At 46.2% G+C, this 26,027-nt stretch overlaps 2 protein-coding genes across 5 annotated transcripts in view; one reads left to right on the forward strand and one right to left on the reverse strand.

Annotated features, from left to right (window-relative positions):
• The window catches only part of STK17A (serine/threonine kinase 17a), a 28,889-nt gene extending 24,183 nt beyond the window's left edge, over positions 1-4,706 (forward strand). The window contains exon 7 of the mRNA XM_074575625.1: positions 370-4,706. Within this exon, the coding sequence (XP_074431726.1) occupies positions 370-703 (334 nt within the window). The 3' untranslated portion in view covers positions 704-4,706. The remainder of the gene's footprint in view (positions 1-369) is intronic.
• A 42-nt stretch (positions 4,707-4,748) lies between these two features.
• COA1 (cytochrome c oxidase assembly factor 1) overlaps positions 4,749-26,027 on the reverse strand; it is a 58,377-nt gene continuing 37,098 nt past the window's right edge. For 3 of the 4 annotated variants that reach the window (XM_074575630.1, XM_074575626.1, XM_074575629.1), the window contains 5 exons: positions 18,328-18,430; positions 15,260-15,411; positions 13,287-13,363; positions 6,044-10,649; positions 4,749-5,728 (listed from right to left, as the gene is read on the reverse strand). In XM_074575630.1, coding sequence (XP_074431731.1) covers positions 10,553-10,649; positions 13,287-13,363; positions 15,260-15,411; positions 18,328-18,421 — 420 coding nt within the window. In that variant the 5' untranslated portion in view covers positions 18,422-18,430 and the 3' untranslated portion in view covers positions 4,749-5,728; positions 6,044-10,552. The remainder of the gene's footprint in view (positions 5,729-6,043; positions 10,650-13,286; positions 13,364-15,259; positions 15,412-18,327; positions 18,431-26,027) is intronic. The other variant, XM_074575628.1, reaches the window with a different exon arrangement.

Here is a 26,027-nt window from a genome sequence, read left to right on the forward strand (position 1 = left end):
GGTGTGTCAGCTATTGAAATTGCCTGTTGCTTGTCTATGGGAATTCTTTAAGAATGTAAGGATTGGATAATTTTCCTATATGAAAAAAAAAATCGTTTGTATAAGCTTTGAAAGTTAGTTGGAAACAGGGGAGCGTAAACTGTGATACTTAAGGATCTATGAACTCCTTTATTTTAAATGTTGGCAGTTCATCTCCAACATCTCTCTCTTTTTTGGTAGAAGGTAGCTATCAGCACATTTTTTAGAAGTTCTATCAGTCTGTCTTTAATACAGTCATATCCTTGGAATAATTTGCATGGATCTCTTTTGCAAGGTACTGGATTTCAAATTCATTTGGACATTTATTTTAACACTTTCCTTCCTCTGCAGGGACCGGGCAACTGCTGAAGAATGTCTTCAACATCCATGGTTAGAACAAAGCGATAATCCTGCTTGCAGGGTCTGGAATAAGAGTACAGGAGGGGAGAGCAGTGATGTCACCCAGAAAGATGCAGATTCTGCCTTTGAAAAATCAGTAGATGCTGAGAAAAATGAAGAGGAAGAATCGATAGTGACAGAAGAACTAATTGTAGTGGCTTCATACACACTGGGACAATGTAGGCAGTCAGAAAAAGAAAAAGTAACTGAGCAGAAAGCCATTTCCAAACGATTTAAATTTGAGGAACCGTTGCTGCAAGAAATACCAGGAGAATTCATTTACTGAACTGTGTGGAGCTTCATAGCTATAACTGGAGGGCAGTGTTTTCTACTAAACAAAAATATCCTAGCCAAGTGAATTTCTGATATGCAATAAATGTTCTAGATAAAAGAAAATGTTGATAAATGGCATCCAAGGAAAATGTGCCAAGTTTTTAATTTCATGGAACAAATAAACAAGATTTCAAGTGGCTGATGGGAATTTAACAAAGATAAAAGCTTATTTTTGTTTGTATCTTTTATTTCAGTTTTTTTGTTGTTGTTGCTTCATAGCAGAGTTTTTGTTAATTGTTCCAGTGTTATGGAGAAGTTGACATTGAAAGTGTTTCAGTGACAGATGTCAAGAGGAGTATTTTAGGATATATTTTGGCATTTAATGCAAATATAATGCTGGGTTTTCCTCAAACATCTTTTAGCACTCCTGACTTCAGTGGAACTACCTGCTGATCTAAAAATTGTGAGAGGAGAATTTGATCAACTAGTTTGACATACAGATTTCAAAGCTGTACTGTGGATATATTTCTTTATATTTCTTTATTACATCATGACAAAGACCCAGACTCGCCTGGTGTATAGCCCAGGTAAGCTGCGCTTCTCTAGCAAGAGATGCGTGTGTCCCACGGGTGAAGAAATCTGTCTCGGTGAACAATTCCAGATTGCAGTGGTGATACCTCTTTATTTGGGAGCACAGTTAAGCCCCGCTCCACAGGGTGATGAATTTGCTTAAGTCAGTGACTCGTGAGGGCCGGCAGAGATCACTCCCTTCCCCTCCTGTGTTGGGTGACATGTGCTAAGAGAATCCAGCTCAGTGTGACTGCGCAGTGTTGATGAGTGGAACAAAGAAAATGACAGAGGGCCTGATGTAGCTCTGTTCAAGTTCTCGCCACTGACTTCACCGCGTTAGATCAGACAGTTTGTCCAACTCATGATAAATCAGCCCTCGATTCCACCCCACCCCCCCAGAACGCAGCTGGGGTTTTACTGGGAGCATGAGGTCATTGCTGCCTTCTTTCTGTTCCTCTAACTGCTGCTTTAAGGAAGAAAGAAGCATCCTTAGGCTAAATTGCATAACCTTGTTCGATACAGCTATCAGATGAGGAAGGAGCGGCTGCTTCCTCTGAAACAATGAAGCACAACTCATACCTCGTGCTGCCCGATCACTCTCCCTTAGGCGCTTGGAAAAACAGCATGTGTATGATGGGGCAGAGTGGGATTAGGGAGCCGTATGGGTGGGTCGTAGTTCTCAAAGGACATGGTCCCTCAGAGGACAATGCTGGGATCAACTGGGTATCAAAATTGACTGGTTTTTGCAATGTACAGGTCTGAGGATCTTGGACCGAGTCCTAGTTTTCTAAGGAATCTTTCATATTGACGCTGTTCCAAAGTTTAATTTTTATGTCATTGAAGTTTAGTACTATTATATTGCATACTGTTAACTATTCAACTATTTATTTGGTTTCCTTATGCTGTTCCTTTATAATAAACCCTGACAAAAGTTTTCTTGCTATAAAACAATGACTAGAAACTGTTAAGCTAGTTTTTCCTTTTTTTCCATGTTGCTACAGATTTTTCCTAATTCCAAATGTACCAAGAACACTCTTAATCTTTTGAGTGAACAGGAGTTCAGTGCTCCGTTAATATAACGGTTCCTCTTTCACACAAAAGGTAAATGGCTTAAAACGCAAGCAGTGCTGGGGGTGATCTGACTGGCATTGCTGTAAGGGTGGGAGAAAAAGCGCTCGTAAAGAAAACTGAAAAGCAGCGGTGTGACACTGGGGGGGCAGGCAGGGATTGTTTTTCCATAAGGCTTTATTGCCAGCAGTCTGGTTGCCTTCACTTGAAGCCACATCAGAAAAATTGCACCTGAATTAAACCGTTCTATCAGGCTTCTTCCACCCCCCCGCCATGGAATTACATATTGAATATTGATGCAGGTAGGGAAACTTCTCACTCCTTGGAGACCTTCATATAAGCAAAACCATCCAATAGTATGTAAATGAATAACAGAGTTTGGATGTGGTTTATATTGTAATGCAGAGATGCCTTTCATACTCTGGAGAAAGGAGCCATTTGCTGGGTTTTTTTTCCCCCCCTCCTGTAGACAGTGACCTACAGACTGCTGCTGGGAGGCTACTGTGCAAGGCTTTCTTGCATAGTGCTGGCCGTTAGTAGAAGTTAACACCGCTTCTCTGTTGGCTCAAAGATTCTGGAGGTGGACAGTAGCTGCATTACTGCGTGTTTGACCCTACCTACAACGCTGATCTGTTTCAGAGTTTTTAAGCATGACTGTACTCTTCACGGGCATCATTCTTTTACTGTTTAGTCATTTGCCCAAGATGATTTGCTTGGGGGGGATATTAACTTATGAAACTCATTTCTGCAAGATAAAAATTTCTCCCGGTTTCCCTCACTGCCATTTTGGCTTTTATTTTTCTCCCACATCCATACTCCCTTGCTTTTACAAAGTTGAGCAAAACACTGAGGCTGAAGCGTGTTCACATCCCACCCTTACGAAACAAATTTATAGTGCCGTATCTGCATACCGAAATGTGTCATAGCTCATGGTTGCTCAAAGCAAATCATCCGAGGAACCTATAAGCTGTTTCAGTTCTTATTTGTAACGACAGATCACGTCTCAGATGGGGCTTGGTACTAAAGAAAAAGGGTAGATGCTGAGCAGCATACATTTTGTCCCATGTTTACTGCATGACAAGCTTAACATGTATAAATGAACTATGTACTTATTACAAGGCCAGTTTCTCTTGAATTGGCTGCTTTGACTCTTCAAGTGGGCTGCATTTCTGTTTAACTTTTTGTGCCTTAAGGTGGTTTTGTACAGTGTTTTTTAACATCATTAAGAATTTGTATAAAGTTGTGAAAGTTTAATGGTGTAAGTTATAAACGAGGCATCTTAGGTTGGCCCTGTAATAGGAAAAGTTTTCTCTGAGGTTTAACTGGAGGACTCTCAGCCAGTCCCACACACTTGGAGCTGTTTCTGTTCCACTGTAAGCGCGGGTAAAGCTGTAAATGAGGAATTCTTACCCTACGCGGCAGAAAGGGGGTTAAGGTTTTTTGAGAGGCTTAGTTACTGGTGAAGTAACGCATTAAGACTGGGAACAAATCACTAGCTTGCGAGGAAGAGCTGGTTTTCCGCAGCTCCGTGAATACGGAGGACTGCAGGTACAGACACGGTTCATCGGAAATAAAGCTGCTTATGCCTTAAAGTGTTTGTGGGGGGAAAAGGGGGTGGTTGCGGAGAAGGAATCAACTCCTTGTCCTTTGTGGGGAATGCTCTCCCAGTCCCCGCTCTCCAGACTGGGCACCTGCTGGCTGCCTTCCTGACACTGGGAATGTGGCTTGAATTCTTGAATGCAGGAAGCTGAAGGGAATGGAAGTGCAGGTGGTGTTAGAAATTGCTGGAGAATTGTTGTTTCTATGGTTCTGAGGCAAGAGACATGAACTATATCTACAGGTGCGGGGGGGTCCAGGCCTGTGCTTCCGCTGCAGTTGTTGGAATAAACAGCAAACATCTAGTTGAGAGCAAAGCCTGGCCTCCTCTTGTCTTGTTGCTAGGTTCATGTCTTTAAGCAAAAGGCTATAGATTTTATAGTCATTAAACTAAAAGTTCTACGAAATAATTTTTTATTTGTCCAAAGCTGAATTTGCGTTGTGATTTGTCTCATTTCTTACATATTTCATTTGAGGGTCCCTAAATACGAAAGGTTGAATTCCAGCTTGCGATCTGCCAGGTGAACCTTGAGAGCTGTTAGGTAGGAAATGCAAATAAAAATCAACTGTCTGTTCTCCACCGGTGGTGCTGGCAGGGGACAGGGAGGAAGGTGGGCCTTGCGCCAAGTTATTCCGTGGCTTAAAATCTCTCTTGAATATTCCAGGTGCTGTTCCTGGAAGACAGTTCAACATTTTAAAGAAATAGTGCCAGTTCATTGTACTTCTGATAAGGTGTTTACTGTTTCAGGAACTTTACAATAAATGAAATATTGTTTTCTGAACAGCTGATGGGTCTTTTGTTCTTCACGCACTGGGAAACACTTTAAAACATAATAATTATTTTTTTTAAAAAAAGAAACGGTAATCTTTCTTCAAGACAGTATTACGGATTTGAAACAGAATTACAAAACGTAGGCTAGTTTGTCTGGTGCAGGATGACTGCACGATAACTGGGATCGATAGTGAAGCTGACGATAGTGAAGCTGAAGTACAGCGTGGCATTGCAAACTACTGCGACTTAAACGCTCCTGTGGCTGGTGACTGCTCGCCTTCACGCTTGGCTTCGATCACTAGCTAGAAATACATTGCTGCACCTGGGTTGTAATATGTTAAATGGAGTCTCCTGTTCAAATACCTTTGCTTTTCTCCAAGGACTTCTGTAAAGTTACTTTTCTCAACACCCATATAGCAGGATTACTGATATTTGTGTTTTCTGACTCACACATCTGTTCAATTTGTGCAGCAAATATCAAATGCACCAATAATCTCTTCCCCTCTAAAGCGATACGCTTGCACCGTAGAGGTCTTCACAATACAGCATTTACAGATGTTGAATTAAGCTGTCACTGGGATTAAGAAATACAGTCACATTATCTATGTAAATCTTCCTGGGTTTTTTTTTCCTTGGGTTATACTAAACCTAGAAAGATATTGCCATTAAACTTAGGACTGTTATTTGAGATTCCGACAGGTGGGAAGTGACCTGCCTGAGGATGTGGGCTTGGGAAAAGGGTGTTTAAGTGCCAGTGAATGGTGTGCGACGTAGGACAGCTGTGAATCATCACTAAGCCAGCTTTAACCAAATCGTGACGAAATGTGTGCTTTGAAACAGCGAAACTTTAATATCTCCTCCAAGGCGCACCGTGTCCAGAACCGTGCTATTTGCCTGATGTGAATTCCTCTGCGGAAAGTCAGGGCATCGACTAGATGCTGGGTGAGAAAAGTATTTTCTCTTCTCTGGAAAGGCGTTTCTTCTTCTAAGAGTGCTTCATTTCATTAATTGTTCCTGTACAACAGTACAGCTCTGTAAAAGTAAAATATTTTTGGTTCCATAAAAATATACAGCCTAGATTTATAAAACAGAAAAAAAAAAAATTAAGTCTATATGGGTGTGATAAAAATCTCTCTTAATTAAGAAAAGGTTAGGATTTGTCAAAGCGAAGCAGAGCGTTAGGACCACAGCAGTTCCTGCAGAATCAGGAGAGGGAAGGGAACTTAAACCACTTGAAGGGATTATCTTTTTTCCCTGTAAACACAGAGGACTTAATTGCATTCAGTCTTTGCTCGCTCGTGCGATCAGAGTCACAGCTAAGCTGGTGATGCATTGAAATCAGCGTACCCCGTCTCTGCAATTAGTTTGTAATCCCAGCGCACAGACTGAATTACACAAGGTGCCTTTCAACGAATCCTCACGGGAAAATCTCCTGAGCTGTCGGGGTATCACCTTATCGACTGCCACCTTCCAGTAGCTCCCTGTGAGCTGGTCCGGTTGCTGGGTGGAAGTTCTTGTCACGGGCCTTACCGAGCAGAGAGAGGCAAAGGCTACCAAGTTGTTGAGTAAAGGTGCTCGCTTCTAAACCTTCTAGGAAAGCCAATTAACAGAAACTGCGTTAGGTTGGTCACAAAATGACATGATTTTTCTGTAATGGGTGGTACATAGAATGAACCAGAGGTGTTTAGCCAGGTGTGATGTGTCTTCCAAAGTAGCACCGAGAACGTGACAGGCCTCCCTTGCTACTGGTGTTACAGGACCGCCTGCGCCGTGCTGCAGGGGACTTTCTCGCAACTTTTGCATGGAAAACACGCAGGAAAGTGATTTTGCTTTGACGAGCAGACAGGATGCAGGCGAACGGCAGGAAAGAACTGGATGCGTCCTCATTTCTAAAATGCGATGTGAAGCCAAATGACCAAGTTCCCTGTGCGAGGCAAGACATCAGCCCAAGCCAGGAAGTGACCTGCCAGGCCCCTCAGTTGGACAAAACCGTGTTACTACCTGGAGAAACATGCCCAAAAGGGAATGCAGCAGCCCACTTACCCTTTATGAAGCTAGTGCTTTTAAACCGTCTGGTTTTATATAGCCCCCGTGTGCTAGTCAGGTCCAGCTCAAATAGGTGCAAGCATTGTAAGAGTCTGCTAAGCAATATTTGTTGTTCCTCAGTTGTAAATTAAGTTCTTGCCCTGAACAGTCTGCTGGTTTGATAGCTTGCTTGAGGGTGATGACTGCCTGGCAGAAGCTATTAAAATCAAACTGGAGAATAAGAAACAAACACGCAACCTAGCAAAGGTCATGAAGATGGTTGTTTTAACCACACTGACGACTGGAGAAGGAACTACGCACATTTTCAGGCCAATTTAAAAGAAATTATTTAACATACTGAAAATTATTAAGATGATTAAAAGATTGCAGCACCTGTCAACAAGGCCAAGAGACCTGGGACTGTCAGCCTGGAGAAAAAAAGGCTTGGGAGGGATCTTACCAGTGTGTATAAATACATGTGGGGGAACAGTAAAGAGGATGGAGCCAGGTTCTTCTCAGCGATGCCCCGTGGCAGGACAAGAGGCAATGAGCACACACTGAAATACAGGAAATTCTGTTTAAACACAAGAAAAAGCTTTTTTTTTTTCTTACTGTGAGAATGGTTGAACACTGGTACAGCTTGGCCAGACGTTGTGTAGTCTCCACCCTTGGTCATCTTCAAAACCTGACTGGACGCAGCCCCAGGCAATCTGCTCTAGTTGACCCTGCTGCGGGTGAGGCCGTTGGACCAGACCATCTCGAGAGGCTCCTCCTGACGTTAAACAGAAGACAGTGGCTTTCTAAAGGAGTTTAACTGGTTTTTTAGGCTCTTTTATCGAAAGATTAATATTTTCTCCATAAAAAAGAAACGATTGCCCAGACTGTTATTTAGTGATATGCAACACAATATAATTACAACTAACTAGTGCTTCAGTGACCTAATGAAATTAAATGCAACCTAATCTGCTCCAGCATACCTTAGTGAAAAGGACTGCAAGGGGCAGAGGGGTGCCCAGGTGCCCTCTTGAAGTTATTTGGGCTTTCAGCAGCTGCTGGTTGTTTTGAGACCTTTTGATTCCCCATTTCCCTGGCATGCTCCAGCTCTCCTGGCTGCACCTGTGTCCCCTCTGAAAGCGGCCGCTGTGGGCAGTGGGGTATTTAATGTGAGCCACGTGGCCAAAGCAGCTCTTCACTGAATGCACCACCTTGCTGCTTTCTTTCCTCCCTTTGAATGTGTGCACCTTACAAGAGCACAAACACAGAGAGGAAGTGGCTTCTGAGGCTCTTCAAGGTCAAAAGGTAAGAAATTCTGTGTTTACTTACTATTAAGTAGTAAAACAAAAGTAGGGATTTGAATGGGGCTTTTCTCTTGCCCCGCTCCAGTGATGTGCTGGCTTCCAGCTCCACCTGTTGCTTTCTCCCTTCTCCAGGTTTAAGAATTTGACTTAGAGAAATATTGGTATGGTGTGATGATACTGCCCATTCTCACAGCTTTGATGAACCCGTGGGTTGGTTAGGATGATCCGGAGTGCCTAAAGTTAAAGGGGTGCTCTGCTCGGTCTCTAGGGTGAAAGTGAGAGATGGAACCTCTTCGCAAGCTCTGCTTCTTTCAAGCAAGGTAATAAAATCTCCAGCATGGCTGGTAGGGTTTGTGTGGGGACATCTCCCTCAGGCTTTGGATAACCGGGGTTAGAGGCAGGCAGGCGGCGGTGGTGTGGTGCAGCAATTTGTGAAGCCAGACCGGGGATATTGTGCGTGCCAGCTCAAGAGATGGGAGGGTGGTGAACGAGCGTCGTGTTGCGGGCTGGGCTGGCTGTGGCCAGGTTTCTTGGACACTTGTACACCTTGTGGCCACTGCAGGTCCCAGGCTTCTTAAGCACACAGTGGTGACAAAAGGCAGGGGTTATGGCAGTGTGTGCTAGATACCCCTAGCACAGAGGAAGGGACCGAATGGGCTGGGGTTGCTCACCACAATTTCTTTGGAGATTGGTAACGAGTCAAAGCTGCAGCCAGGGAAGTGAGAATTGATGGATATGAAGTGGTTGATTTGGCTTTTCCTTGGCAACTGTTTGATTCCTCACCAAACTTCTTCAATGACCAAAAGCCAGAGTTGACCAAGCTCAGAGACACTGGTGGCCAGGAGATCTTCGCATCTCCCAGGTGGTTTTCTTGCTAGGTGTGGGCTGCAGTAGTGCAAGGCTAGTGTTTTTAAATTGCACATTTTGTATGTTCTCTTATGAAAACAGATAGCAGCGATTTCAACCTTAAAGTTGGGATGCAATATCTCTCCTTGATTAATCCTAATCCTTCCCTGGGCATGGTGGGCATTCATATGGCTTGTATGAGTTCTCACAGCTGCCGTTCATCCTGGCAGCTCTTTGTGAATCCCAAACTAAAGCTCGTATGTGGTGTTTCCTTCCAAAATAGTTTGTCACAGATGTTTTTGCTGTCGTCCTGTAGTATCTCCTTGCATTTGCTCTGGCATTTTCTCTTCGGACTTGTTCAAAAGCCGCCTGGCCCAGTTAGCTGGGTCATTGTTCATCAGGAAAATGCTCGCTAGTCTTTAACGATTTTTTGCTCCAGCTCTCCCTTTTCTATCTAATACTAATTACTCTGGAAAAGCTTTGCATTGCCTGTGCCTTTGGTGGACTTCTAGGACTCAAATTTGGATGTTGAGGTGGCAGGGCAGGGGGGAGGGAATTGAGTGGTGTAAGCTCTGGGCTTTCACTGGCTGCATCTTGATTAACCTGCTCTCTTACAATAAATCCAAGGTACCCTTGTTCTGAATGTTGTTAGTGGCTTGCGTGTTTCTTCACAGCGTGCAGGCAGGACAGTTGCTTGTGTCTCTTCACCATCTCAGACTGTGCCTCAGGCTTTGCAATTTGTTAGAATGTGCAGGTTGAGGAGGGAATTGTGGGTGGTTTTGCTTATTCCTCAACTTGCTCCTGGTGACGGGCAATTCTCTACCTCTGTTGGTTGAGCTGCCCTTTTTTTTTTTTTTCTTCCCCCCCCACCAAAACCCTCTTGTTGCGGTCTGACTGAACCGTGGCAGTATTTTACCCGTTCTGTGCCTCCTGAGTGTTTGCCTCCCTGAGCAGAAGCGGGAGAGGGAAGGTCATCTCCCAAACTTGTGTCTGGCAGTGCTGGTGTGAAACAGGGGCTTCTTCTCTTATATCGACCTTCAGCGTGAGCAGTGCCAGTAGCGAGCCTCTTCCCGTAATTCCTAAGTTACAGTAAGTGGCCTCTGCTACCTCACGAGCCTTTTAACGATAACTGTCGAGGGTCCAAATCTGCCTGATCATGTGAGTTACTCATTAGCAGTGGCGGGGGCTGCTGCTGAGCTTCACCTTCGCTGCTTCGTCCCTCCTGCTTTAGGTAAGGCCTCGTTGAGAAATGGGGGGAAAGCGAAGCAGCAAGGGAACCGCTTTGAGAAGCTTACTGGGTCTTCTAGCCAGGACAGAGCAGCCCAACTGTCCCAACTTCAGTCTGCAGTTGTAGAAAAGCTCCGTTTCCTGGCAGTTTGCTTGTTTATTTCAAATTCATAATACCAGCACACACAGGGCATAACACATGACTCCTCTGGAACAGCAAGTCTTTTGCAAGATATTTATTTCGGGCTTCTGCTGAACACGTGAATAAACCAGCAAAAGAAAGAAATTACAATTATGACAATAATGAGGTCAGTCTTGGAGGGAAAACTGTCTTGAGAGGACCCGCTTAAGCGAAATTGCCACTTGTGACAACTGTGTACATTCACAGACACAGCGGGATGCAATCGATTAATGGCTCCTTCGGCTCGATGGGAGGTGGAGAAGCAGCTGCCCTTGATTTTTAGCCTTGTTGCACGGCGATGCTTTCCACCGGGGAGTGGTAAACTGGAATATTCTGACCATCCCGCAGTTTCAAGGTGACATCCTGAAGGCACCAGCTGACACAAACCAAAAGAGATTTTTAACTTGTTTCAATCGCTTCTAATATAGTAGTAAAGTTGGTGTAGAAACAGAGGAACAAATCATTCCACACATTCGTTGCTCTTAAAAATTCTCTCAAGTGTTTTAAAACTTGGTTGGCGAGTGACAGCTTCTGAAAGCTGTTTTCCCTACCAGCGTAGCGCAGCCCAGATTTCAAGGTCTGGGATGCATGTTCCTATTTGTTGCAACCCAAATAAAATCCTGCCAGCTATTTTTAGACAGGACATTCCTCCCCCCAGCCCCGACCCGGTGCCTTTCTTCCTCTCCATCCTGCGGGTGCATTCCTTCCTCCGCTCCTTTCCAGCCTTTGAGCCAGACCGTGTTGCTAAGGAATTATCCTGGCTTGGAGGAGCTTGAACACTGTGTGATCACTCAATGTGACTGCTCAAACCCTGACGGGGCACTCAAAGGAGAGGGGAGAAACCGCGTTTGTCGGAGGCTGAGGGGGAGCTTTTTTTCCTTCCTCCAAGCTCTGCTCCAAACCCACTTCTGCGAGGCTCCTCGTGCTGCTTTTCCAGCTGGGAAGGGCGATTATTTCAGGGTTACTAAGATAGGATTTTTTCAAAAGCTCCTGGCGCTCAGCCAGCCCTGCTTTTGTTGGAGTCGGTGCCGAGTACATACAATTAGGTAATTAGGCTGCCGCACCTCCGTGCGATGGCAGGGCTTTTCCCTCGCCAGCCCTCCACCTCCATCCATCCCAGGACAAGCAACTGCCCCGCTTAAAACAGGACTTGTAGGAGCAACCGGTCGCTCCCCTCAGCATGGCTTGGGGTCTTGGCCCTTCCCTCTGCTGGCTTCGGGGCAGGCAAGTGTCACCTTGCAGGACTGGTGCCTTGGCCGCCCTCGCCTCCGGGTGCCCTCCCCGTCCCTGCGCTGCCGGCACCTGGGCGAACTCTGCCTCCCAGGTCCAAACCAGCTCAGGCGCTTCCCGTTTCCCTTCTCTTGAGCTGCCTTCTTTTTTAATAACTACATAAATAAATAACCCCCGATGGACAGACTGCTCACACGGAGTCTGAGGCATGGCAGTGGCTTGGGAGCCTCAACTACTGTTGCACAGAGAGTTTTCTTCCTGGTGCCGTTTTACTGTCTCTGTATCGGGTCTGGTCGCCTCCCGGGTCTCCACTGCAAGGGGCCACCAGGATGGCCCACTTACAGGTTTGTTATTTCTCTCCAGGACTTCAGGAGCTCCTCTTTGTGGAGCAGATGGGAACAAGCCATTTTACTCTTAGTTTCTCGACTGGGTGCAAGGACGCTAAGTCCTGCCTAGCCCCGAGTGGAGCTGTGCCCCTGACCCCACATGTAAGCCAAGATGGCTCAGGCTGACAGATCTGTCTGCCACAAACCCTTTTACAGAAGATGCACTTATTATTTTTTTTCCGTCTTAAGCTTGCAGATGGAAACGCGTGGAGAGCTCATTTTAAAACAAAGCTCCAAGAGAGATGTACGCACTTCAATTACTGTTGTAGTTTAACATCTTGCAATCTTCAGTTACCCTCACAGTAGCTCAGTGAGACGGGAGGGAACTGCTACTTCCCCCCATCTGTGAAGAGGGGATGAGGAAGAGTGAGGAGATCGGAGCCCAGGTGCCCAGAGAAGCAAGGAGGTTTGCAAGAAAGGTGGCTGGGGACCTCTGGGGGTATCTCTGGTCACGAGGGAGGAGGCCAGGTCTGGCCCTGAGCCTCTCAAGTCCCAGCCCAGTGCCTTCCTCCCATCACTTTACACCTTACTTCCAATAGCTGTTCAGAAGACAAATATAGTAAGTTGTGCTCGTCTAATTATGAGAATAAAATGTTACCATATGGCTGGTGGCAACTGAGCAAAAATGTTGTAGCTTTGGGTTTCTAAATAGAGCTAAGAGAAGTGCCTAACAATCTCTGAGAACAAGTACATAGGAGGAAGTTTGCCTCTAATGAAATTTCCTCTTTTGCAACGGAAGACGGACTTCAGATTCATGTAGTAATTCTTTGCTCAGTTCTAGGAATCAGTTTACCCTTGACAAGAGAAGCTTTCAGGCTTCAGGATTACAAAAATGTAAAGCTGCCACTATATGATGTGGAGTCAGAGCATCCTTCTACTGTAATATATCTGTTCTAGCACCCTTTTAACTATAAACACTGTGTTTATTGGGTAGCTTGAAAAAAATTCTGCATGGTTTTTAGCTTGCCTTGATAGGCTTTGATGTAATGTATAAGATAGTTCCCCTACTGCAACCCATGACATTAGCTACAGTTAGGACTGCTGTTCAATGGCCTTGCACCTTCTTGGGGAGGAGGGGTGGGAGGGGACAATATGTTACCTTGGCTCAGGGTATTTGTATACATACTGAGCTACAGTTTGTAGAACACATTTCGCACAAATGAGTGGCTCATGTTGTTCTGTTTGTATTCAGAGGGATGAATTCAATATATTTCTCAACTAATTTACATTTCTGCCGTAATGATGGTAATAACCTTTCACAAGACCTTCAGACATGAATTTCCTCTTCCTTTGTGTGCATGATCTCAGCAACACGGATGACTAAAGCAAATATCCTGCTCCACTCTTTTCTCCCACCGCTCCTCTCCCTGCCTCTATATGTTTCTCCCAGTACGCACCATTGACGGGAGTGGTCCATCTCTGAGTTAATATAGAGGTACCCCGCTGATTTTGTTCCGGATACTGGTAACTTTATCTGCAGATGTAAATGTATGTTAAAGACTCAGTGAAGCATGTTCCAAAATAGACACTCACTCCTACAGTCCAACGCAACATCTCCCTTTTAACTTAAACCCTAATATTTTCAGTTTTTTAAACGTATTTCAGAGTTTCGCTAAGCTTTTCAAATGGCTAACCTGTGCGTGGCTATGCAAGCATGCCTGTTCTGCCATACATTAATCTCTCTCTGCTGAAAGAATGTACTGTGTTACAGCTGCAACCCCCAGGGAAAACCACTCGCGCTCTGAAATATTTATGAGCAAACACCTTTCCTTACCAGAATGCATGGTGATCCAGAGGTGACCTGCGCTGTGCTAGAGCTTCCCACAACCATAACGAGCCTGTAGGTTGAGATCCTCTACAGATCGGTCCATTAATATGCATCGGGGCAAGGAGATGTTCAATGATTTTTCTCGGCGTCGCAAATTCTACCACTCAGTTGTTTCACAAACAAAGCTAGGCGCTGCAGCACTGACGACAGCTAACTGCACTCAGTCTAATATTTGAATAAAAGAAATGTCTCAGGCGTATCGGTTCTGGTGGTACTGCAATCGCAAAGGGAAAACGCATGGTGTTCTCCAACTGGCCCAGTAGGTAGGAGCTGGGGATGTTGTGGAGTCAGTAAATTGATCTAGGGTATAATGGTTAATGATGATTAACTAGTTTATTTCATGAGAACGTGAATGCTCATGAGCATGAAAAAGCAGAGAAGAAAGTTGGTGGATTGTGTCCTGGGTGAGGTCGGCAGAAGGCAGGGTTTGACTTCACCCTGAGTCACCCAAGCAACCAGCATTCTTAAAAGGTGACGCAGGAAAACAACAGTGGGAAAGGTTCTCCTCTTTTCAATCGGCATAAGAGGTTGCGCTTTTTTCCCACATTTTTGGCCTTAGATATGTTGCCTTGTAGAATCTCTAAAACCCAGGAAACTGGGAAACCTTTTGGCCCAGGGTACCATGTGGGCGAAGCCTGGCTGGAGTGAGATGGAAAGTGGTATTTTATGAGAGTTCATTAATGGTTGATTTTTTTTTAATTATTTTTTTTTTCCTTGCCCTGACAGCCCCTTTCTTTCACTGCACCATCTACCCCATTCCTTACTGCCCTGACTTGGCCCTCAGGACTCAAAACTAGTCACCAGGAGGAACAAAATTATTCAAATGTGACAAGACCCCTCAGCGAGTTGCCCATAGAGGTCACTAGGGACATTTTGAGCCTCCAGCAAAACCAGGGAAGAGCAGCCTGGATTAAGGGGTAAAAATACTGATGGGAAGTCCTCTTCAGGCAGCAACCCAGAGTGGAAGTGGTCTCGTCTTTGCAAGGTTTGCCTCGCCCCAACCCTGGGCTGACGCAAGGCAGCCTCGTGCAATACTTCAGCACCCAGCGTGACACTCTCCAGTCACTCCGTAGCCCCAGTGCTCAGCCCCACGCCGGGCAGCTGTCCTCCGTGGCACAGGCTTACGGGTGCTTCTAAAACCCACACCAGTTGCGCTGTACTACAGCGGAGCTGGTGAGCAGCTATGAATCTCTGTTCTGAATAAAGCTTTAAAAACTAAGGTGGGACGTATCCAGGGAGAAGGGAGATGTTTCTGAAAACGATTTTGTGGCTTACAGTAGCAGGAAAGGGATCGACTGACTTGGGAGGTGACTTGGCATTCTGTGATGTGCCCACATAGCTGCTCTTGCGGTTTCTAGTCCCTCACATTACAGCACAGATTTACGCTCTGGAAATCCATTCCTCTTCCAAATCAACCGGCATCCCACCCTACTGCCTTCCAGTGGCCCCACGTCACTTGTGACCTACTGAGAGTCCCCTAGCTGATCTCTTGTCCCCTGGCACGTGGGAAGCCACCCTGTGACACCACCTTCCCAGCGTTACCTGTGCTCTTTCTGTGTCCACACGGTTACTCCCATCCGTCAGTCGGATGTTGTGAACCTTGAGAGGGGGGGCACCCAGGGCTTCCAGGGCATTGGGATTGCTGTTCAATTGCTCCAAAGCCTGCTGATAATACTGTGTCCGGGCAAAACTCTCTAGGTGAGAGAAAGGGTAGTAAGGAGACTGTCCACTGAAAATCAAAACATAAGTAAAAAAGCCGGGGGGGGGAGAGATACTTCCTCCAGACTACCATACCCTCCCTAAAAAACACTCTGAAACTATTAATTAGGAGAAATCTGGTCAAAGCAGGAAATGCACCCCTACATCAGAGAAGCAGTGCTGAGCTGTAATGTTATTCAGCTCACTTAAGTGAAGAGGGCTCCGAATATAGCCTGTTCCAGAGTGGTATACAGTTCAGCTTACGGCTGAGTCTCCCTGCTTTTCATACGTTTGTACACCATCTAAAAGGAACAAAAGAAAAAAAAAAAAGGCAAAAAAAAAAAGCATAAGGATAAATATCTGAAAATGTTCTGAATGTAATTCAATTTTTTTTTTAAAGGAGGTACAGAAAATACTTAAAGAGTGGAGAATATTTCGCAGACGTTGGTGTGAGACCAGAACAGCTGCTGCTGTGAAACTCTTGCTGTGATACTGATACAGCTTTTCAAGTGGCAGCCATGAAGCTGCGACTCTACTGATGGATGCATTAAAAGGGAGGCACAAAGAAGCGCTGCTAGAGTTAACGGTCAAGCAGCAACAATAGCACAGTAGACTGGATGCTGCAGTGTTGGCATAGGGAGGACAATTGTAGTAAATTGCTATTTATCAATGTCTAGTTACTGTGTGTACCTGGGAAATGCTGTCCATTGGTGTCCACTGCACAATGCAAAGCCGTGAGGCTGGAAATGTGCCGACCCTCCTTATGGAGGCAGAGGCTTGCTCACAAATAGTTGTTCTAAGGCTTGCCTGCTGAGATTTCTAGTTGTGCTTCACGCCAGCCTAACTCCACTCTCTCGACATCAAGAAGGGCAGAGTTAAGCTAAGAGTGTGCATGTGTGAAAATCCTACCCTGGCAACTTTGCTCTTTTTTTCCAAAGAGTTTAAAACAAGGTGTGAGGTTTGTTTTGTGGTCTCTTGCCTGTTGGTGTTACTCTGGGACTGTGAGGCAGAAGGATGCTGCCCCCTCTCCCTAATTAGAGGCATCCCCTGTGAGCAGGCAGCATCCGGTTGGCATAGAAACAGCTTTGTGAGGCTGCAGCCGGCACTGGTCCTCACCGGCCCCCTGGGCCACCCTAAGGATCTCCAGCAAAAGAGGTTGCAGCACGCCAGCCCTTTAGTGCTTATGGATCATGGTAAGCAGCTACCCAGACCGTGTTAAAAGTGGGGTGTGCTCATCCTGCAGGTTGGAGGGGAAACGGGTTCAAGTTTCCTGATGCTCTTTCTCAGCTGTTCCATGTTAGCATCTCACGTACTAGGCGTAACATGCTCAACTAGTCTGTTTGTCCACGCGTTTTCAGTAGGAGAGCTGAAAGGACGCTGGGGTTGGGTGGGGAGACTACTCCCATAAGAAGGTTGTGGCGGTGAAGAGAGTCAGTAGAAATAGGATTACCTGAGTGTTTGTAAAAGCTTTGCAGAGACCATGCACATGCAAACCTCCCTTCAGCCTGAAGAAAGGGGAGGGAAGCACCCCTTTCCCCCTGCTCCCACCACGGAAGCCACTTGCTCCTCGCAGGTCCCAGTATGGGCCAGTTCTGTGCGCTGGGATAGCAGAAGGGACTGGGATAAGCCCAGGCATGGGCAAAGGGAGGAAGGCTCCCAGTGTGGCTCCCCTGTCTGTTGGAGGCTACAGAAGGACACACTCTGCAGCAGAAAGCATCCTTTCAACAGCCCGGTTGGCTTGTCACTGAGTTATCCAACAGCTACTGGCCACTGATATTGCAACAGAGCAAGAAGTAGCCATTGTGTTGTGCCACTTGACTGCACAGTTAAGTGATGGGGGGAATGAACCCTTTGACTTTCTGTATAGCACAGGGGATGACTTTTTCCCTCCTCATGCTGAAGCTGAAAATTAAAAAACGCTAATGTCCTTGCTAAAGCCAGATTCAATATTTAAAGCATAAGAGGCTCATATATCTGTCATGTACTCCAGAGCCTGAGGGCATGAGCTGCCTAAAATTAAAGCCTGCTTTCCAGCCTTGTCTGATTTGTTATTAATATGTGTAAAATGAAGGCAAGGTTTCAGAGCTTATCTGAGGGCTTGAGGAACAGGCTTGGCTACACTTTTCTGGCAGCATCCCTCTGATATAAGGGTAGGTGAAAAGCAGTATCATTTGACAGTACCAGTAAGGGAGAAGCACAAGGCCAATAGGCCTATAGCATCCCCCGGCAAGAGAGGCAAAGCCTATTTCTGATCTGATGCTAAATATCTAGAAACAATTTTAGAAAAAAAATCAGCGTCTGTCATTTGGACCTAATAGTTTGGATTCTTGGCCAGAGACATGTAGCAACTAGAGCTGTCTATAAACGGCAATGGCACCTGTCTAGCTTTTCTCTCCTTGTCCTGGTCTTCTCAATGCTGAGCACTCTTATCTGCCCTTCATTCAGGAGTAACTAATGATGTCTTAGCACTTCCCAGGCGTGTTGTGTTTAAGGGCCAGCACCACAGAGATTTACAGATAAAACCGCTAGACTTTAATACCTTCTCACAGATGGTCCTCTTTTCCTGCCCAGTTGTAATATCTCCGTAAGAAACGAAACCTGCATTACTGCCTAAGCGTTCACCTCGCCCTCACCCTCAGGAAACCCCCCAGAAACCAGACTTTATCCTGACCACAGCAGCATGCTTCCTATGCAATATCCACCTCTGGAAATGCGCGCAGCAGCGCCTGGGAGAGCAGCAGCCCTGGGGCTGAACAAAGAGGAGCCCACGGAGGCAGAACCCAGAGGCTCAGCCACACTTCCCTTAACTTTATCTGCTTTTCACATCTTGCATGCTGCTATTTTCCCCGCTACACAAAAGCAAATGAAAGGGGCTGAGGAGAAATAAGGTTGCTAACAGCACCAAGGCTTACTTTGCATAAGATTATACATCACGATGCATCCCCCGCCGCTGAACAGTCCCATGAAAACAGCCATTTGCTGCAGTTTCCTTAGAGAAGCTGGCATTTTTCCTCCCTGAAAAGAAAAAGGGAAGACATTTGTTGTAAAAAGAAGAAGGCTAAAGGGTTATTTCCCCCCCCTCCTCCTCCTCTTTCCTAAAAGCCCTTTCCAACCAGGCCTGAATGAAAGCGCCCAGTGCACAGGCACCAGGGCTTGCTGGGGCCCCGCTGCATGCCCAGAAGGGAAGGTGGTGAGAACAGAGCAAACTGGGGACCCGCTTGGGGTTGAATGTGTTTATTCAACTTCTTTTAGCGATGCCACCACTTTGCTAATTGCCGAAAAGCAAATGACATCCCTGGTGTGGCCAGGGGCCAGCGCCGGGGCGCATTGTCATGGGGGGCTCCCGGTGCCCGCGCGATCCTCGCTCGCACACTGCGAGCATTCAGGCTCCGGGGGCCGGATTTCTCTCTTGAGTAAACTCCCCTAAAGTAAACACGCTGGCGGCAAGGCTGGATTTGGCCTGCAGTGGTAAGGGACAGAGCCAAGCCAGCGCTGTGCCAGCAAAGATAATGGAGCCAGGGTGTGTGTATTCTGTTGTGTTGTTTTCTTTCCCAAGCCATGGATAAACAGGAAGGCTCTTGCAAAAGCTATTTTTCTTCCTTCCTGCAGCCCCCTCAACCCAAGCCTGCCCTTTTTAATGAGTCTTACGATTTTGGCATTCGAATGAATGACCCAGCAGAATAAGAAACACCTCTGAGAAAGTCAATCTGCTAAACGCTTCCACAGTTTGGGTGGGAGGAAGGGTGGGGGGGGACTGCGTGGCCTGAAGAGCCGAAGCTAATGCTCCTGCCCACAGCAGGTTAGTGGGAGTCGAGCTGAGTCGTCAGCGGGAGAGCAGCACATTGCTTCAGGCTGGGGCAGGATGGGGCTTGACCGAGCACCCAAGTATCGGCTTGTGCTCTTGCTTCTCTCGCAGCTGGGATGGTAGGGAGGAATGGTCTTGACAGCAATTAAAAAATATTAAAAAAAAAAAAAAAAAAAAAAAAACTCGCGAAAGGCAGCCCTTTTTGATGTAGGCATACAGACATCCGAATACTTGGGAAAGCTGTATGGTATTTCTAATCCCAAAGGCTTCACACCATGATCCTTGTGCTACGATGGTGTGATTTAAGTGTGACGCTCAGCAAGAGCTGGTTAATAAACCAAGGCCCAAATCAGGCACAGAAATGTGACCTGGGCAAGGCTGTTTGAGTCCTGTTGTGAAAACCACCTCTAGCATCCCTCAGGTATGCCTTAGTCAGGTATTGCTCAGCCGACAACCACAGTTTAGAGAGGGTGGAGAGGCTCACGTCACGTCAGGACTCCTTCCCATGGTGGCAGGGTCAGGGTGACACGGGCGGCCTCCCTCTGCTCACAGCTCTGCTGACATGCCCGTACACCATCTCTTGCATCCTCTAGCCCAAGGTAAACTATGAATGCAACCCAGGTACAACTTTCATCTACCACCCTGTCGGCACTAGCGTTCAATCATAATGCGTCCTACCCCTTAGTCGAAGGCATTCCTTGGTAACTAGTTCCCTTGATTTTTAAGAGCTCTTGATATTTAAATTTACTGTTCAATTTACTTCTGACTTACGGATGGCTAGTAATGGTAGCAACCCAGAGAAGCACGCGGGTATTAGGTCCGTTTCATGCCCCAAAATCCCCAAATTGTGCCATTGGTACAGTCAATTATCATCTCTCTCACTGCTGAGCTGTTTCTCTGATGAGTTTTCTTCTTCGCTTCCCCTGGGGAACTTGAGCGGCGTGAGAAGTTGCAGCAGAGGAAGTATGAGTGTGTTTTTACAGAGAAACAGCAGCAGTCGTTTCACAAGGACAGTGAGAGCTTTCTGCTCACCCACGTGTGTCTGCAACTTTCCTTAAATTGCAATTCTTAACATTATTTCATTATGTCCGCCCCCCCGCCTCAAACTGCAAAACCTGATTAATAACTGAGGTCCTGTAAGATCCAGCCAGCCAGGAGAAGGATCCGACACCAACACCACATAAAAGGGAGAAGAAAAAAAAAAAAAAGAAAAAAAAGGTGGCAAATCTGGAGAGTGGATCAGATATAACAGGCTGTGACCCGCGGCATTTGTTTTTGCCCCTTTCAAAGTTGTGGCCAGGCAAAATTTGTTTTCTGTGACGAAATTCAGGGTAATTGAACGCTAATGACTGGGGATGGAGGGTGCTGCTGGCAGTTTGCTGAGTGAAAGTGGGAAGATGCGGAGCTCTTGCACCAGGGAGGAGGTTTTGACGGAGGCTCAGGGGACCTGCCTAGCAAAGGGTGGAAATCAGAGGCTCTGCAACTTGGTGTCAGCGGGTTTGAGGTTTGTTAGGTCTCACGGTCTGCTGTCACCCAAGCAAGGGGGGTGGAAAGTAAGAGGAGCTTTGTGCTGATCGGTCCTGTGCTCCCGCACGCTCCCTTCACTACCTCCACTTGCAGCAGGTCAGTGGCCCCAAGTGCCCTGATGGTGCCTCGCCACTATGGTGCCATCTGGCAAGGGAGCTTGGCAGCTGAGAAAAGGTGGTGCCGGTAAGCGCTAGTGCCCCATGCAGCACTCCTAGCTGCTCCTGATGTGCTCCCCCTGCCTGCAGCTATCACCTGTTGCTGGTCCTGGTGAGGCAGGGATGTGGGGGGCTGAGGTGCACCCAAGTTGCGCATCCCACATCAGCTCTGCAAAGGTCCTCATTGCCATAACAGGGAGGATATCTCCACGGCTTGCTTTCGGTTGCAGTGGGAAGCCCGCAGGCTGGACCACCCCATCCCCAGGCTAGCCCTTGACTCTCTCCTCCTACTTGTTTCTCAGCTATTTTCCCAAGCCAGTCCCATGACAGCACATTGCAGGAAGAGGTTCAGAGCTACGCGTTTTAACAAGCCTCTCGAGACCTCGCAAACCTTCTCTTTGATTCCACAATTCCCTGTTAGCTTCCAAAAGCGAGGACAGAGGTGTCCTTGGAGCCCAGTGCATCCCTCACAGGGTGGGGGCTGCTGTTCCCCTTTCCTCATGGTCCCTTGAGGCATGGATGTCTGGATATTGCACCCAAACTCTTGAGCCTCCCTCGGCATGCAGCTGCTGATGGCTTCTGAATGATGACACTGGAGATACTAATGGCGTCAGTTTGTGGAAGGCCAAAATGTAGCAAGGAGCTGCTGTCTGTGAGGACGCATTGCTAGGATTTCTGCCCTCTGGCCAGCTGTGTTTGCTGCTCCCATCTGCTGCTCTGCTGAAGAGCCATGGAGGTGGCTCGCTAGGGAAGGGAAGCAGAGACGTTCCCAGAGGCATGCCTCCTGTCCTGAGCCTTTCTGAAAATTACTTACAGCGTGCAAAGTATAGAGGCTATTAAAGGGAGGGACCAAACCCCCTTGACTTCATTTGCCACAAAGGGAGTAACCGTAAGACAATACGTTTAGGAGAATCTTACAGATACAACGTGCAATTGCCTCCTAAGAAGGGAAGTTCACGTTGCTATCTGTGGTGGAGATCTCCCCTCAGAACCTGTTATACCACTAAAAAGTATGCAAGTCAAGTGGTGGAAAAACAGATTTCTTCACAGTCGGTAATTAAAAAAGCACAATTTCCAAGCTACGCTGTTCTGCAAAAACATCTTTTCCCCCGTGCTATTTGCAGCGGTAAGAAAGATTAAGTGGAGATTAGCACGCACAAAAACACTGAGCATACAGTTACCAAAAGGAAAGACATTAAATGATTATAAGTTGTGTTCTCTAAAAATAAATATTAAAGAGCAGAGCTTCCTAATAAGGGTGTTGTTCATTTTGTGCCTTGGCAAGAGTAAGATATGGGGGAGAAGGTAGTATTCAAACTTGTCTTTGAAACTAAGCAGGACTCAGGCAGTTAACAAGATTTAACAAACCCAGAGAGGTGGAAGACTCCCAGGGTCACATGTGAAATGGTGGGTTACTGCAACAATGAAGTCTGGTTTTAATTAGACTTTGTTTTCTCCACAGAGGACCTTCTAAAAATAGGCTGGGCTTAAGAGATTCTTCCTTCTTTCAGCAAATTCACATTTTGTGTTTTGGCCTCTGAAAGTCGTGTGGCAGAGGTTGATCTCAGGCACCTCCACCAAAGGCAGGTAGTGGTAAGGCAAGGGCAGTTTCAGCAAGCCACAAACATTCATTTTATTTGCCTCAGACTCGAGTGAGAGAGATGGGGCTGCAGGTGCTTTGGCAAGGCATTTCTTCCTCCTTCTCCTCTTCCTGGCACTAGTGAGACCCACCAGCACCTCCAGCTTCTGGGTGCTATCACAGACCAAAGAGTTAACAATAATATCGCTCTGAAATCAGAGAGGAGCAACTTGATCCATGCAAACTCCCTGGGATCACTGCTGGTTATCTCAATTTGGACCACTGCCTACCCACCTGGCCAAGGCAATATACTGCCAGGCCACCAATACAAGCAGCTGGGAGCCTTTAAACCACTTTGAACCACTGTAGTCCTGAGGCATTGGCATGACACGCTAAGTATGTGTGGCAAAAGACTACTTAAAGACAAAACTTATCAATAGGCCTGAACACGGACCCGAGTGTCTAACTTCAAGGCTGCAACTGTTGCCTAACCCTTCTGCAACAGAACTCGCCCTTGGGCTGGTGGGATTTGAGTCAGCCCCAGGTCCAGCTTTTCTGCAAGCCACCCAGGTAGTCATGGAAGTCACAGGAGATGAAGGTAATGTCAGGCAAACCACACACAAGCACACACTTGTATTTCACATTCTTGCTCTCCTACCCATCCATTGATCTTGTAAGATCCATAACACATATGGGTGTGAGCCAGTTTTATACTAATAACATTTTAGAGACAGCTTCTTGACACTCACTGTCTACAAAATACCTTCATCATCGGTACTGTCACCAAAGAGAGGACAACACAGCAGAAGTGTTTCAACAGGATCATAATTTCTGCGTATTATTTTTCCCTTTTTCATGGAAATAGTCTCAACATACTATTTACCTCACTTCTGAGAAGTAACAGCAACAAATTGTGCCCCCTGCCAGCATGTTCAGAAATACTGAAGACTTTGCATGTATGATCTGCCTTCACGAAAACCTCAGCAGCTTGTAAGAAAGAAGTTTGCTTAATTCACAGTCAAACCAAAAGTAGGAGTAATATTTCCACACACCCCCACCCCCCAGTAGCTCTTCTCCAGATGCACTGAAAAGGCGTGTTTTGGCATTTAGGGAGGTAAGCCATCTTTTCAGACAGCTTTGAAATGGTCCCTTCCAGGGTCTCCTAGTGGATTGGTTCCTAGAAATGTATAACTTACCCTGGTTAAAATGCTTTGAAGGGACAACTCTGTGCATGAGGAAAATTACTGGCAAGCCAGGAAACTGCGTTACGTTTATTTTCTGTCTTTGCTGCTAGCTAATTAACAAGGAAAGCGAAAGTAGTCAATAGAGTGATTAAGGACGCTAAACAACTACCTCATTCTTGTAGTTGTATCACATCTCCTGGGGCACACGCTACAACGCAGGTGGCTTGCTCCGTCAGTATGAAGCCTTACATGGTACCTATGAATATTTTAGTTTAATTTCCTCTTTCTCCTCTCTTGGGCGCTGTCATTTGCATGTTTCTATATATTTGTGTATCTTCATACATATTCTGTACTCCACTGTCACAGACTACTTCCTCATGTACTCTTAATCCACACAGTCTCATCCGGCAGGCTCGCCTGTACTGCATTTTTTTTCCCCCTGACTGCCCACCTTCACCCCTCTAGATGCCCTCTTCCCCTGCAGACTATTGCACCGCCCTAGTGGTGGGCAGTGCCGGGCAGAGAGAAACGGTGGGGCCACCATTTCTGTTGTCTGAGGAACCTTCTCCTGCCATCCCTTGGTTTATCCCTCTGTGAAATGGAGTCTGTCTCCCTAACCGCAGGTAACGAAAGCAGGTACCTGAATCCTTTTTGGCTTTTCTCCCAAGTTGTGAAGATACTACAATGTAGTTTGTTTGGTATTGTTGAAGGCCAGGCTCATGTGCCAGCCAGTTCAACAATCCACTCCAGATCATCCTCCAAGACAACCAGAGCTGCCCACGCTTTGTACTGAAATACGAGGGATATCACAGAAAAGAGGCACGACTAGGTCATGTTATTGGAGAAGCAGGATAATTATACCCACGGTGTGACCCATTTTTGCTGTTATTGGAGCACAGTGTTACAAGTTAATGCCTAATAATCTACCATTAACATCCCTAATTGTATGTTTCTGTAATTGGACACCGTGGAGGGGGGAGGAAGGTGTGAATGGTCACCTTTTGTGTTTTAGAGGTGAAACGCAAAGGATTTAAGAGTAAGAATTCCTAAGTAGGGTAAATGAAAAAATTGCATCCAAGGTGGTGTTTATGGTTTTTAACAGTGAGTGGTTTACCTGAGAAAACTACAGGACAGCTTCTTGGCTTCCCTGCCCCTGGGAGTGAGGTCATGGGCGCTGCAATCCAAGGTTCAAAAGAATTGCTCTACGCTGTACCCATGCCTCCCCACAGCATGCGTCACAGCCCAGCTTCCAAATGGGCATGTTAAAACAAAAGAATCTCTTAAAGAAATAGCAAATGTAGTCCTTTGACTTTTTCGTGCTGCCAGGATGAGAGGGTGGACTGTCAAGCCACTGTATATATGTTTTTGTGTATGTAGCTTCCTCAAATAGGTTTACGGAACCTGCAAGGTAACTGATGAGTGAAGAGTACCAAACCATGTCTTATGGAAAGGTCAAAGAGCTTGCAATGCTTTCTATGCAGTGGTAACTACTTAGCTCTCTTGCCAGTCTGTGGGCATTTACCTGTGCCGAATACATTAATCACGCCGAAGACACTGTCAAGTTCTCAAAGCCAAAACTAACGACCTATCTAGCTTTAAGTCAACTTACTAAATCCTGAGATGGGGAAAAAACACCAAAAAACGCAAGGAGTGTGTAATAACCTTCTTGGCTAGCAGGTCACATTTTACCTTGTAAGGGGAAAAGCAAACGGTCACAAAAGTTCATAGAAGTACTGCAGATATCACGAGGCTAGGAACTGTATGCAGTTATGTTAAAACTTAGTACCTGCCTGGCAGTTTACAGTTTCTAACTCCAATCTTGATAAGGCTATGCCTGTCTGTAGTCTTACTAACTTCAATAATACGATCCACATGCATGCATTAAATAGGCACTCAGTAGACGGTGACCTAAAGGAACTGAATGCCAGGGGAGGCAGTCACAGGGGAAAAAATGTTTAAGGCAGGAACACAGTGTAAATCATATGATGTTTGTTCCCTTGTAATGTGTCTGCTTCCGGAAATGAGGGGGTAAAAGATGTGATCTACTCTGCTGTGATCAGCATGGAGCCCAATTTACAAAGCCTTTAAAAATATCAGCAGAGACGGGAAGGTTTGCGGCCCTAAGGCCAAACATCTAGCTGGTATAATGCCTTTTATTATATAGCATTATAGCAGTACATACTTCTGGCACTTCACAAACACCTTGCTCTTATTCATACGTCCTACTGAAAACTAAAAATAAATAAAATGCTACCCTAAATCCCCCCAGATTCTCAGATGTGGTAAGTTTATTTCAAGTGCCCATCTTTACACCCTCCTCAGAAGGGCCCCTCCTTCAGAAAATGCTGACCCTACCCGTCTT

This window comes from Larus michahellis, chromosome 2 (genome assembly GCF_964199755.1).
Source record: "Larus michahellis chromosome 2, bLarMic1.1, whole genome shotgun sequence".
Classification (NCBI taxonomy): Eukaryota; Metazoa; Chordata; class Aves; order Charadriiformes; family Laridae; genus Larus; species Larus michahellis.